Genomic DNA, 15640 nt, shown 5'->3' with positions numbered 1-15640 from the left:
AGATGTCTGTCGATCTTCAAACAGCACAGACCACTTAATCTGGTGCCCAAGTGAAGAAAGTGGTATTGTTTTGCCAGAGGAAAAGTAGGCTTGTACAGGCTATATGACACTAAGAGCAGAATATCAGTTTTAAGATGCAACTCCAAGGTGAATGTAAAATTAGTTTTCACTGTTCTAGTAGAAGCCCAGTTTGTCTTTCTTCCCTAAATAACTAATATTCTTCTACCTTCCACATAGAATCACTACCAGGGAGCTTATTATCCAAAACCTATATTCACAAAAATGTAAAGGGAAATATAGCCATATCTGCACGCAATTTATCTTAGTGCTTTTGCTAAAACGTTACCCCAAACTGAATTTTCATATAGTTTTGAAAAGCTCCATAATTAAATAGCAGGTACCATTTACTGACCCAGGCACACAGGGCTACATTTTTTTCTACCAACTACTTTACAAGGTAGATATCACTCCCATTTTACAGACAGGAAAATGAAGGTAGGAAACACAGGTCTCCCCAGCTGTAAATGAAGCTGAAATTCATGACTGGGCTCTGAAATAGCTACTACCTCATTAACTCATGAAGAATTTAAGCAAATAAATAGCACAAACATTTTTCTAACAAAACCACTTTTATTTTTTAATCATTTTCACTACCAAATACAGAACAAAATTCAGTGTGGAGGCAGTGTTCACTTGATTTCGACTGGTTATGTGTTAAAGGCTTCTGTCCCGTGCAACCCTACCTTTGTGCATAAATGTTCACTGAAAAATAACCTAAGTATAGACTCCCTTCACGACAGCATCTTAAGTCAGTGGTACTATTTTAAAGCCCAAAATTTCTTAATCCCTTTTTAGAAATCAGCATACTATATATTCAAAGACTACAAGTGAGGGAATAAAATTTGAGTAATATTAGGCTTAACCAAGTGAAACCGCCAATATCTTACTTGTTTTTGACTTACAAAACCGACAATATCATATGGTTCAATCTTTAAATGTTTTTCTACTAAATTTTTTTGTAAGTTTAAAGAATGTCATTTGCGTTCAACTTCGTGTTTAAAAATGCAGTGATTTTTAGGACCATTACTAGAATGTCTTACTACAGACAAAATTTCCTTCCATAAAATCTTTAAAAAGTTACTACAAACTGTAAAAACAATGCTGGCTTATCTATACGGCATTTCAATTCTAAAAGTTAAAAAAAAAAAATTATACTCCAATTTGGATAAAAGCTACAATTCCGGCTCATTTCCCCCTTAATCCCAGCCACTCAAACACTACTCATTTCATAAATGAATAAATATACTATTTAGTATTGTACAGTAGATACATACCATTGAGTTTCTATACTATTCCAGAAAAGTATGTTTATATTCACCAAAAATATAAATTTACTAGATATAGGTGGGATCATTTATCCTAAAGTTCATTGCTTTACTCAACCCAAGTCCTACACCCAAAATATAAGAAAGAAAATTACACTTAGAAAAAGACTGTTTTAGATAGAAATTAAACTAATTCTGACAATTCTAATGGCAACTAATCACTACAGTGATGGATTCCATCTTACTACTATATTAAAATATGTGGACTGAAAGGAAAAAGAACTTGATATGTAAAATGAATGAGGTAAATGCCATACATTCAACAACGTAAATAAATACAAATACAGTTTTACAGGAACATAAACATAAGTTTAAGGGTTTTATTATCAAAGTCTTGTAAAACAATTTCAGAAACTGTACATCAACATGGCACAGACTGTAGCCTACTTTTGTTTTTACTGCACAAAAGTGAAGCTTGGAAACTCCTGTAAGAAAACAGTTGCCTAACTACTTTGCATTTAACATGGAATCACTGTGTGCATAAGATTACTACTGCAGTAACAGTAACACAAAATTTATTGGTTTTATACAACTTGAGATCAAATAAAAAGTACATTATCAAGTAGATCTGTCTTATTTTTAAAAGCATATGAAGGTCAATTTAAAATGCACTATCCCCCTTTTCCAACAATGAGATTAAAACAAATTAATAAAAGAGTGGACAATTGAAAATCAGGACAAGAGATAACTTTCTTTTACAGATGGACTTCAGGATAGGCAGATAACTTTCACTGATGTAGATGTTCAATAAATTATTTTAGGAAAAAAAATTCCCAAACACCTTATGAAAAAGTATACAACTCTACTCCAAAATATGCTATTTACTTACTGCCAAAGACAGTTTCATTGAAATCTTGTTTCTGTAATTAAAGCCTAATTATAGCCATCAAAAAAGGTTAGTGCATATATAACCCTTCAAAGTTAAACAAAAGCCACAAAAATTTAGCCACAAGGCTTAAAGGATTATCTATTTCAAATGCTCATTTCCAGATGTAACTATAAGAATGTTAATTTGTCATGTCAACAAACAAGACCATAAGTAGATCCATCATGTTGGAGGATTTGAATGACATTTAGGATATTCCTGCCACAATTAACATGCAATCAGTGCATTCCCTACATGGCTCTATTACGGCAATGAATCAAATTCTAGAAATACTATAAGTGAACTTAATAAAGGAGATCATACAACATAAACAATCCATGCCTGCTGTAGATGCATGCAGCTTTTCATTTTTGTTATGAAGCAGCACCAGAATAGTAAAACTGCTTGTTTACTCAATCAGATTTCAACCTGTCAATAACTGGTTACCCATGTATCATTTTTCTAAAAGCTTTTGGATGTAAATAACAAATATCAACATCAGGAGCTTTATAACCATTTATGACTCAGAGCTGTATACATCTAGATTTGAGATGAACAAATACAGCATTAAGGAATCACACAGAGGAATGACACTGATGCACGTATACAGTTGGATTCCCACAGAGGCAATATTCAGTCACTCATATCCATGTCTTCTTCATGATGATCATCGCCATTCACTTTGGATTCTCTTAGTGAGTCACCAGTTCCCTTTTCCACAGAACACTCTTTTGCTTTAGGAGAAGCTGGCTCTGTCAGTTTCTTCTCCTCTTTCTTCTCTTTCTCGCTGTCATACCCCTGCTCCTCTTCATCATAGTCCCGTGTAACCTGCTTTGCCAAGGAAAATAATAAAAGTAAACGTCTTCACAGGAAAATCACTTCTTTAAAGTACCAGCATCACCCAAAACACCAAAATAAATTAGTTTGTAAACATACTTTTACATCTTTATCACTCTCTGATTTTCTTTCCCGTTCCTTTTCCTTATCTTTACTTTTCTTCTTCTTGCTTGTGGATCGTTCTCTTTCATCTCTGCTTCTTTCCTTGTCTTTATCTTTCTTCTTCTCCTTTTTATGTCTAGGATGACAGTAAAATGCTGACAAGATGCTTGAAACAAACTGCTCAAGAACTTTCACCATTAATTAAATAGGAGTAAGTTTAAACTTGTTTTAGATGGCAAACTTGACAACCCAAGTTCACTTGCTATAAAGAGGACAGCAAAGATCCAATTTCAAGTCACTGGATACAAGCTGTATATAAGTAATATAGGGAAGAAGACTATAACTTGATTACAGATCGAAAATGCCCAATCCTAAACAGTGTTTATTATAACACAGCCTCAAGTCATGAAGAGAGTGTATCAGCACATTCTTAAGCATTTTAATTCCTGAAAAGGAAGAAAAACTCTAGTACAGTTCCTGAAAAACAGGATAGATTTAATAAAAGATTAATATTCTTACCTCCTAGGGGATGGTGAGCGAGACAATTTTCTTTTGGGAGACCTAGGCTTTTTAGGAGATCTTGTGCCACTTCTGCTTCTTCGTCGTCGTCTCTCTCTAGAACCACAAATGTGCAAACTAGACTTTAAAATACAGTATTATCCAAAAAATGCAGACACATCATAGCAGATGTGTCTATGATGGAGCTCCACTAGAAAGAGGATTCTGACAACGAAAGACCTATTTTCAAATACTGTTCTGAGCCTAAGAAACAAATGAATACTAAAAAACTGCAATTCTTTTTTTTGTAAACTATGTGCCTTTCCTTTAATGTCCTCAAGAAAACCCTAATTTTAGCAATACTTCTTAAAGACATTATGTCATCAAAACACTAGAAATGTTAAACTTGGGGAAAAACTGATTAACAAAAGTTCTAACTCAAGGAAAAACAGTCTGAAGTAAATTATTATTTATGGAATCAGTTTTAGATTCATTCAGTGGCCAAAACGTGTATAGGATAATATGCTGTGTTACGGAAGGCAGTTGCTAATAAAATCCAAAATTACTTCTAAATCACTAGGTAAAAACCAGAAAACCAGAGTTAGTGGTAACACAGATCAAACTGACTTCCTGTTGTCTAGCAAACCATGCCCAATTCACGCCCTGCTTTGAGCAATTAGCTTTTTAAGGTGTACCTCTCCTCTCTCTTTCAATTTTGACTTAAAAAAAATTCTGTGTCTACAACACAAACAGATGGGAAGGAAAGTCCTGCCCTATTCTTGGACTGGAAGAATCAATATTGTTAAAATGACCATACTACCCAAGGCAATCTAGATATTCAATGCAGTCTTTATCAAAATACCAATGGCATTTTCGTAGAACTAGAATAATTTTAAAATTTGTATGGAAACACAAAAGACCCTGAATAGTCAAAACAATCTTGATAAAGAAAAACAGAGATGGAGGAATCATACTCTATGTCTTCAGACTGTACTACCAAGCTACAGCAATCAAAACTGTATGGTACTGGCACAAAAACAGACACACAGATCAATGGAACAGCATAGAGAGTCCAGAAATAAACCCACACACTTATGGTCAATTAATCTATGACAAAGGAGGCAAGAATATACAATGGAGTAAAGACAGTCCCTTTAGTAAGTGGTGCTGGGAAAACTGGACAGCTACATGCAAAAGAGGGGCAGAACATTCTCTAACACCCTATCCAAAAATAAACTCGAAATGGGTTAAAGACCTAAATGTAAGACCAGATACTATAAAACTAGGGGAAAAGTAGAAAGTGCTTTGACATAAATCACAGCAATATTTTTTTGGATCCATCTCCTAAAGTAAAGGAAATAAAAGCAAAAATGAACTAATGAGACCTAATTAAACTTACAAGCTTTTGCATAGCAAAGGAAACCATAAACAAAACAAAAAGACAACCTACAGAATAGGAGAAAATACTTCCAAACAATGAGACTGACAAGGGGTTCATCTCCAAAATATACAAACAGCTCAATATCAAAAAAACAACCCAATCAAAAAAATGGGCAGAAGACCTACACAAACATTTCTCCAAAGAATACACACAGATGGCCAACAAACACGTGAAAGGATGCTCAACATCACTAGTCATTGGAGAAATGCAAATCAAAACAACTGAGGTATCTGTCACCTCACACTGGTCAGAATGGCCATCATCAAAAGGTCTAAAAATAATAAATGCTGGAGAGCATGTGGAGAAAAGGGAACCCTCCTATACTGTTGGTGGAAATGTAAATTGGTGTAGCCACTGTGGAAAACAGTAAGGACATTTCAAAAACAACTAAAAATGGAACTACCATATGACCCAAATTCCACTCCTGGGTACACATCCAAAAAAAAACCCCACAAAAAAAACAAAAGATAAAAACAAACCCACAAACAAACCAAACCCCACACAATTTTGAAAAGGTACATGCACCCCAACGTTCACAGAAGCATTTTTAACAACTGCCAAGATATGGAAGCTATGTTAAGTGTTCATCAACAGAAGAATGGATAAAGAAAATGTGCTGTATCTACAACAGGATACTAGTAAGCTATAAAAGAATGAAATTTTGCCATTTGCAGCAACATGGATGGACATGAGGGCATTTAAGCTAAGTGCAATAAGTCAGACAGACAAAGGATTAATCTCCAAAACATACAAGCAACTCATGCAGCTCAATATCAAAAAAAACAAACAACCCAATCCAAAAACGGGCAGAAGACCTAAACAGACATTTCTCCAAAGAAGATATACAGATTGCCCAACAAACACATGAAAGAATGCTCAACATCGTTAATCATTAGAGAAATGCAAATCAAAACTATGAGATATCATCTCACACCGGTCAGAATAACCATCATCAAAAAATTTACGAACAATAAATGCTGGAGAGGGTGTGGAGAAAAGGGAACCCTCTTGCACTGTTGGTGGGAATTTAAATTGATACAGCCACTATGGAGAACAGTATAGAGGTACCTTAAAAACCTACAGAGAATTTTTTTTTTTTTTTAGAACCATACGACCCAGCAGTCCCACTACTGGGCATATACCCTGAGAAAACCATAATTCAAAAAGAGTCATGTACCATAATGTTCACTGCAGCTCTGTTTACAATAGCCAGGTCATGGAAGCAACCTACATGTCCATCAACAGATGAATGGATAAAGAAGATGTGGCACATATATACAATGGAATATTACTCAGCCATAAAAAGGAACGAAACTGAATTATTTGTAGTGAGGTGGATGGACCTAGAGACTGTCATACAGAGTGAAGTAAGTTAGAAAGAGAAAAACAAATACCATATACTAACACATATATATGGACTCTAAAAAAAAAAAAGGTCAGGGCTTTCCTGGTGGCGCAGTGGTTGAGAGTCCGCCAGCTGATTTAGGAGACACGGGTTCGTGCCCTGGTCCCGGAAGATCCCACATGCTGCGGAGCGGCTGGGCCCATAAGCCATGGCCACTGGGCCTGCACGTCCGAAGCCTGTGCTCCACAACGGGAGAGGTCACAACAGTGAGGAGGCCCGCGTACCGCCAAAAAAAAAAAAAAGGTCAGAAGAACCTAGGGGCAAGATGGGAATAAAGATGCAGACCTACTAGAGAATGGATTTGAGGATATGGGAAGGGGGAAGGGTAAGCTGGGACAAAGTGAGAGAGTGGCATGGACACATATACACTACCAAACGTAAAATAGCTAGCTAGTGGGAAGCAGCCGCATAGCACAGGGAGATCAGCTCGGTGCTTTGGGACCACCTAGAGGGGTGGGATAGGGAGGGTGGGAGGAAGGGAGATGCAAGAGGGAAGAGATATGGGGACATATGTATAACTGATTCACTTTGTTATAAAGCAGAAACTAACACACCGTTGTAAAGCAATTATACTCCAATAAAGTAGTTAAGAAAGAAATAGGTCAGACAGAGAAAGACAAATACTGTTATGACATAACTTATACATGGATCTAACAAATACAACAAACTAGTGAATATAACAAAAAAGAAGCAGACTCACAGATATAGAGAACAAACTAGAGGTTACCAGTGGGAAGAGGGAAGGCAGGGGGTAATATATGTGTAGAGGATTAAGAGGCACAAACTATTAGGTATAAAATAAGCTATAAGAATACATTGTACAACACAGGGAATATAGCCAATGTTTTATAATAAGTATAAACGGAGCATAATGTTTAAAAATTGTGAATCGCTATACTGTACAGCAACTAAATTAAAAACAAAAAAACAACAAACAAATCCCACCTAACGACAGCAAACTATTGGGTGTAAGACAGGCTCAAGTATGTACTGTACAACATGGGGAATACAGTCAATATTCTGTAGTAACTGTAAGGGGATAGTAACCTTTAAAAATTGTATAAAAATTTTAAAAAATTAATTAAATGAGAAAAGTTATAGGACTTTGAAGATGACCATTATATGATTCAGGCACAAACAAAATAATCAAAAAAATAATAAAGCCCTATACCTTCAGTTGTCTTCATTTCAGCTTCCAAATTAAGCTTTAAATAACAAAAACCACCTTACAAGTCATCTGTGACCCCTGTCCTGGAAGCATTACACAGAACTTTCCCTTCATCAAATATTTAAGTTTGTCACGGTTGTATACCTTACACTTTCTTGTACTGCTTTGTGTAACTAATATTCCAAATTCCTTAGAAGGAAAAGATGTTTTTTATATTGTATTTCTGTGCCCTATGATAGACTGTAGTACGGCTGCAAACAATAAAAATGTATAGAATATGCCATAATTTAAGAATGATTCAATAGTTAAATAGGACAAGATGCTTATGAATAAATCCATTAAATAAAGAAACAGGCAAACGATATGCCTCCAGTTTTTAAGGTAAGAAAATACATATTGCACATCCCATCTTTTATGCCCCTTTGCCACCTCAGACCTACTATGGCATTTCCTTGAGCACTTATATCTGGTTTAACTTTCTGTTTTAATATATTTATATGTGTCTTTTTAAAGAAAATATTCAGCACCTTGAAAAGAAACCCCATATCCTTTAGCTATCACACTCTAACCACTAATCTACTTCGTCGTTATAGATTTATCCATTCTGGACATTTCATATGAATGAAATCATACAACATGTGGTCTTTTGTGTCTAGCTTCTTTCACCTGGCATGTTTTCAAGGCTCATGCATATTATAACATGTAACAGTACTTTGGTTCCTTTTTACTGCTGAATAATCTATTGTATGGAATGTACAACTGTTTACCCATGTTAGTGGATATTTGGGTTGACTTTTTGGTTTTGAATAATGCTGCCAAGAATATCCAATCCATGTACAAGTTTTTGTGCAGACATGTTTTTGTTTCTCTTGGGCATATCACTGGGAGCAAAACTGCTGTCAAAAAACTCTCCCTGTTTAATTTCTTTAGGAATTGCCAAACTGTTTTCCAATGCAGTTGCACAAGTCTACATTCTTTCTAAGACTGAGCTGTAACAGTTTTTTATATACTCTAGGTACAAGTCCATTATTGGAAACATTATTTTTCTAGCACTCTGACAGTTGTCTTTATATTCTGAGTGTTCTTTGAAACAAAGTGTTTTTGTTTTTTTAATTTATTTTACTTAGTTATTTATGGCTGCGTTGGGTCTTCGTTGCTGCGTGCAGGCTTTCTCTGGTTGCGGGGAGCGGGGCCTACTCTTCGTTGCAGTGTGTGGGCTTCTCATTGCGGTGGCTTCTCTTGTTGCGGAGCATAGGCTCTAGGCACGCAGGCTTTGGTAGCCGTGGCACGTGGGCTCAGTAGTTGTGGCGCACGGGCTTAGTTGCTCCGCGGCATGTGGAATCTTCCCAGACCAGGGCTCGAACCCGTGTCCCCTGCACTAGCAGGCGGATTCTCAACCACTGCGCCACCAGGGAGGTCCTCCAAAAAAGTTTTTAGTTTTCATTATCCGCAACTTATCTATTTCTCTTTTGGTGCTTATGCTTTTTGTCATACCTAAGGAATCACTGCCAAATACAAGGTCATGAAAGTTAACTTACATATTTTCTTCTAATAGGATTTTACTTTTGGCTTGTAAGTCTTTTATCCATTTTGAGTTAATATTTATATACAATGTGAGCCTCCTAAGTGAATTTAATCAAGATTAAGAAAACAAACAGTGTAGTAAAATGTGTAAACAAGATTGGAAGAAAATGATTTGCTGAGAAATTCAACAGCTTTAAATTTTGAGAGAACTAAGCCTCATCTGTGTCTGTGGTAAAAGATTTAAGGATTCTTAGCAATGCTAGGAGTCCTAACATTTGAAGGAGAATTATTTCCTTACTGTTTTAAAAAAGTACAATGACCCTTTACTTTTGCTTAATAGAAAATGAACAATGTCAACAAAATGTTACTGGGACTGACAGATACACACTACCATATATAAAATAGGTAAGTAATAAGAACCTACTGTACAGCACAAGGAACTCTAGTCACTACTCTGTAATGGCCTATATGGGGAAAGAATCTAAAAAAAGAGTGGATATGTGTATATGTATAACTGATTCACTTTGCTGTACACCCTGAAACTAACACAACATTGTAAATCAACTATACTCCAATAAAATTTTTAAAATAAAAGTAAAAAACAAAAAATTGGAAGAAAATGGAATTAAGCCCTTACTACTATCATATGAATTCCATGTTAAATGTGAAAAATATATTTTCTGAGGAGAAAGTTTCCAACACTGAATTTTCACTACAGCAGGTTAAAGACAGAATTACTACTCTAAGAATGACACAAATCAGAACTTGCATTGCCTCCAATTATTTTATCAATGAACCACTATGTATGGGGAAAAAATTATTTTCAGCACTAACATGTAGATATTTTAAATATAACTTACTATGATAAAATGAATTTAATGTGATAATGCAGTATACATTAGCCATTAAAACTTAGATGTTTACGGGGAAAAAACCCACACAAACAATTCAAATTATGATGTGAAATGCATATAGCAAACATAAAAACTGACCTCTGCTGAATTCCCACACTATTTTAAATACACTCTACACCATAAAACATTAAGTGAAAAGAAAAATGAACTTTAGGTTATTCTTCACAAATTGCCTTTAAAAAAACTTCACCACGGGTTTCCCTGGTGGCGCAGTGGTTGAGAGTCCACCTGCCAATGCAGGGGACACGGGTTCGTGCCCCGGTCCAGGAAGATCCCATATGCCGCGGAGCGGCTGGGCCCGTGAGCCATGGCCGCTGAGCCTGCGCTACGCAACGGGAGAGGCCCACGTACCGCAAAAAAAAAAACCAGAAGACTTCACCACTGAAGTATGTAGCTATGTACTCGAAAACATTTCATGTTCACCGTCTATTGACAGTCTTGCAAACAAAGCTTAAAAAAATGAAAGCTTAGGAGAGGAGGAAGATAAGATGGTGGAAGAGTAAGATGCGGAGATCGCCTTCCTCCCCACAGATACATCAGAAATACATCTAAACATGGAACAACTCCTACAGAACACCTACTGAACACCGGCGGAAGACCTCAGACCTCCCAAAAGGCAAGAAACTCCCCCACGTACCTGGGTAGGGAAAAAGAAAAAATAATAAAAAGAGACAAAAGAATAGGGACAGGACTTGCACCAGTGGAGGGAGCTGTGAAGGTGGAAAGGTTTCCACACACCAGAAACCCCTTCGTGGGCGGAAACTGCGGGTGGCGGTGCGGGGGAGCTTCGGAGCCACAGAAAGCGCAGCAACAGGGGTGCAGAGGGCAAAGCAGAGAGATTCCTGCACAGAGGATCGGTGCCCAACAGCACTCACCAGCCCGAGAGGCTTCTCTGCTCACCGGCCAGGGCGGGAAGGGCTGGGAGCTGAGACTCAGGCTTCCATGGAGCTCAGAGAGAGTACTGGCAGTAAGAAAACAGCCTGAAGAGGTTAGTGCACCACTACCAGGGAGGGACTCAGGGAAAAAGTCTGGACCTGCCAAGAGACTTTTTCTTCCCTCTTTGTTTCCTGGTGCAAGAGGAGAGGGGAGGGGATTAAGAGCACTGCTTAAAGGAGCTCCAGAGACCAGCGCGAGCCGTGGCTAACAGCGCAGACCCAAGAGACGGGCATGAGACGCTAAGGCTGCTGCTGCCGCCACAAAGAAGCCTGTGTGAGAGCACAGGTCACTGTCCACAACCCCCTTCCCGGGAGCCTGTGCAGCCCGCCACTGCCAGGGTCTGGGGATCGAGGGACAACTTCCCTGGGAGAACGCACGGTGCGCCTCAAGCTGGTGCAACGTCACGCCGGCCTCTGGCACGCCCACACTCCGTACCCCTCACTCCCCCAGGCCCGAGTGAGCCAGAGCTCCCAAATCAGCGGATCCTTTAACCCTGTCCTGTCTGAGCGAAGAAGAGACGCCCTCCGGTAACCTACACGCGGAGGTGGGCCCAAATCCAAAGCTGAACTACGGGAGCTGTGCAAACAAAGAAGAGAAAGGGAAATCTCTCCCAGCAGCCTCAGGAACAGCGGATTAAAGCTCCACAATCAACTTGATGTACCCTGCATCTGTGGAATACATGAATACACAACGAATCATCCCAAATTGAGGAGGTGGACTTTGAAAGCAAAATTTATTTTTTTTCCCCCTTTTCCTCTTTTTGTGAGTGTGTATGTGTATGCTTCTGTGTGAGGTTTTCTCTGTATAGCTTTGCTTTCACCATTTGTCCTAGGGGTCTATCTGTCTGTTTTTTTTTACTTAAAAATTTTTTTCTTATTATTTTTTAATTTTAATGACTTTTTAATTTTACCTTATTTTATTTTAATTTCTTTTATCCTCTTTCTTTCTTTCTCCTTTTTCTCCCTTTTATTCAGAGCCGGGTGGATGAAAGGCTCTTGGTGCTGCAGCCAGGAGTCAGTGCTGTGCCTCTGAGGTAAGAGAGCCAACTTCAGGACACTGGTCCACAAGACACCTCCCAGCTCCACGTAAACTCAAACGGCAAAAATCTCCAAGAGATCTCCATCTCAACACCAACATCAGCTTCACTCAATGACCAGCAAGCTACAGTGCTGGACACCCTATGCCAAATAACTAGCAAGGCAGGAACACAGCCCCATCCATTAGCAGAGACGTTGCCTAAAATCACAGTAAGTCCACAGACACCCCAAAACACACCACCAGACGTGGACCTGCCCACCAGAAAGACAAGATCCAGCCTCATCCACCAGAACACAGGCACTAGTCCCCTCCCCCAGGAAGCCTACACAACCCACTGAACCAACCTTAGCCACTGGAGACAGACACCAAAAACAACGGGAGCTACGAACCTGCAGCCTGCAAAAAGGAGACCCCAAACACAGTAAGATAAGCAAAATGAGAAGACAGAAAAACACATAGCAGATGAAGGAGCAAGATAAAACCCCATCAGACCTAACAAATGAAGAGGAAATAGGCAGTCTACCTGAAAAAGAATTCAGAATGATAGTAAAGATGATCCAAAATCTTGGAAACAGAATAGACAAAATGCAAGAAACATTTAACAAGGACCTAGAAGAACTAAAGATGAAACAAGCAACGATGAACAACACAATAAATGAAATTAAAAATACTCTAGGAGGGATCAACAGAAGAATAACTGAGGCAGAGGAATGGATAAGTGACCTGGAAGATAGAATAGTGGAAATAACTACTGCAGAGCAGAATAAAGAAAAAAGAATAACAAGAACTGAGGACAGTCTCAGAGACCTCTGGGACAACATTAAACACACCAACATTCGAATTATAGCGGTTCCAGAAGAAGAGAAAATGAAAGGGCCTGATAAAATATTTGAAGAGATTATAGTTGAAAACTTCCCTAATTTGGGAAAGGAAATAGTTAATCAAGTCCAGGAAGCACAGAGTCCCATACAGGATAAATCCAAGGAGAAACAGGCCAAGATACATATTAATCAAACTGTCAAAAATTAAATACAAAGAAAACATATTAAAAGCACCAAGTGAAAACCAACAAATAACACACAAGGGGATCCCCATAAGGTTAACAGCTGATCTTTCAGCAGAAACTCTGCAAGCCAGAAGGGACTGGCAGGACATATTTAAAGTGATGAAGGAGAAAAACCTACAACCAAGATTACCCAGCAAGGATCTCATTCAGATTTGATGGAGAAATTAAAACCTTTACAGACAAGCAACAGCTGAGAGAGTTCAGCACCACCAAACCAGCTTTACAACAACTGCTAAAGGATCTTCTCTAGGCAAGAAACAAAACAGAAGGAAGACACCTACAATAACAAACCCAAAACAATTAAGAAAATGGGAACAGGAACATAAATATTGATAATTACCTTAAATGTAAATGGATTAAATGCTCTCACCAAAAGACACAGACTGGCTGAATGGATATAAAAACAAGACCCATACATATGCTGTCTACAAGAGACCCACTTCAGACCTAGAGACACAAACAGATGGAAAGTAAGGGGATGGAAAAAGATATTCCATGCAAATGGAAACAAAAAGAAAGCTGGAGTAGCAATTCTCATATCATTCAAAATAGACTTTAAAATAAAGAATGTTACAAGAGACAAGGAAGGACACTATATAATGATCAAGGGATCAATCCAAGAAGAAGATATAACAATTGTAAATATTTATGCACCCAACATAGGAGCACCTCAATATATAAGGCAAATACTAACAGCCATAAAAGGGGAAATCAACAGTAACACATTCATAGTAGGGGACTTTAACACCCCACTTTCACCAATGGACAGATCATCCAAAATGAAAATAAATAAGGAAACACAAGCTTTAAATGATACATTAAACAAGATGGACTTAATTGATATTTATAGGACATTTCATCCAAAAACAACAGAATACACATTCTTCTCAAGTGCTCATGGAACACTCTCCAGGACAGATCATATCTTGGGTCACAAATCAAGCCTTGGTAAATTTAAGAAAACTGAAATTGTATCAAGTATCTTTTCCGACCACAATGCTATGAAGCTAGATATCAATTACAGGAAAAGATCTGTAAAAAATACAAACACATGGAGGCTACACAATACACTACTTAATAATGAAGTGATCACTGAAGAAATAAAAGAGGAACCCAAAAAATACCTAAAAACAAATGACAATGGGGACACGATGACCCAAAACCTATGGGATGCAGCAAAAGCAGTTCTAAGAGGGAAGTTTATAGCAATACAATCCTACCTTAAGAAACAGGAAACATCTCGAATAAACAACCTAACCTTGCACCTAAAGCAATTAGAGAAAGAAGAACAAGAAAACCCCAAATTTAGCAGAAGGAGAGAAATCATAAAGATCAGATCAGAAATAAATGAAAAAGAAATGAAGGAAACAATAGCCAAAGATCAACAAAACTAAAAGATGGTTGTTTGAGAAGATAAACAAAATTGATAAACCATTAGCCACACTAATCAAGAAAAAAGGGAGAAGACTCAAATCAATAGAATTAGAAATGAAAAAGGAGAAGTAACAACTGACACTGCAGAAATACAAAAGATCATGAGAGACTACTACAAGCAACTCTATGCCAAAAAAAATGGACAACCTGGAAGAAATGGACAAATTCTTAGAAATGCACAACCTGCCAAGACTGAATCAGGAAGAAATAGAAAATATGAACAGACCATTCACAAGCACTGAAATTGAAACTGTGATTAAAAATCTTCCAACAAACAAAAGCCCAGGACCAGATGGCTTCACAGGCGAATTCTATCAAACATTTAGAGAAGAGCTAACACCTATCCTTCTCAAACTCTTCCAAAATATAGCAGAGAGAGAAACACTCCCAAACTCATTCTACAAGGCCACCATTACCCTGATACCAAAACCAGACAAAGATGTCACAAAGAAAGAAAACTACAAGACAATATCACTGATGAACATAGATGCAAAAATCCTCAACAAAATACCAGCAAACAGAATCCAACAGCACATTAAGAGGATCATACACCCTGATCAAGTGGGGTTAATTCCAGGAATGCAAGGATTCTTCAATATAAGCAAATCAATCAATGTGATACACCATATTAACAAATTGAAGGAGAAAAACCACATGGGCATCTCAACAGATGCAAATGAAAGCTTTTGACAAAATTCAACACCCATTTATGATAAAGACCCTCCAGGAAGTAGGTATAGAGGGAACTTTCCTCAACATAATAAAGGCCATATATGACAAACCCACAGCCAACATCATCCTCAATGGTGAAAAACTGAAACCATTTCTACTAAGATCAGGAACAAGACAAGGTTGCCCACTCTCACCACTCTTCTTCAACATAGTTTTGGAAGTTTTAGCCACAGCAATCAGAGAAGAAAAAGAAGTAAAAGGAATCCAAATTAGAAAAGAAGAAGCAAAGCTGTCACTGTTAGTAGATGACATGATACTATACATAGAGAATCCTAAAGATGCTACCAGAAAACTA

The 15640-nt window shown here is 37.7% G+C and overlaps 1 protein-coding gene across 21 annotated transcripts in view; it reads right to left on the bottom strand.

Annotated features, from left to right (window-relative positions):
• Positions 1 to 633: 633 nt before the first annotated feature.
• The window catches only part of SRSF11 (serine and arginine rich splicing factor 11), a 55838-nt gene continuing 40831 nt past the window's right edge, over positions 634 to 15640 (bottom strand). For 8 of the 21 annotated variants that reach the window (XM_027114051.1, XM_027114052.1, XM_027114059.1 and 5 more), the window contains 3 exons: positions 3709 to 3825; positions 3187 to 3325; positions 634 to 3081 (listed from right to left, as the gene is read on the bottom strand). In XM_027114051.1, coding sequence (XP_026969852.1) covers positions 2884 to 3081; positions 3187 to 3325; positions 3709 to 3825 — 454 coding nt within the window. In that variant the 3' untranslated portion in view covers positions 634 to 2883. The remainder of the gene's footprint in view (positions 3082 to 3186; positions 3326 to 3708; positions 3826 to 15640) is intronic. The other 13 variants (XM_027114055.1, XM_027114056.1, XM_027114065.1 and 10 more) reach the window with 4 other exon arrangements.

This window comes from Aethalodelphis obliquidens, unplaced genomic scaffold, assembly GCF_003676395.1.
Source record: "Aethalodelphis obliquidens isolate GAN/ISIS:26980383/991018 unplaced genomic scaffold, ASM367639v1 scaffold13, whole genome shotgun sequence".
NCBI lineage: Eukaryota > Metazoa > Chordata > Mammalia > Artiodactyla > Delphinidae > Aethalodelphis > Aethalodelphis obliquidens.
Note: the sequence above shows the minus strand (reverse complement) of the source record. Positions and strands in the feature narration are given on the sequence as shown.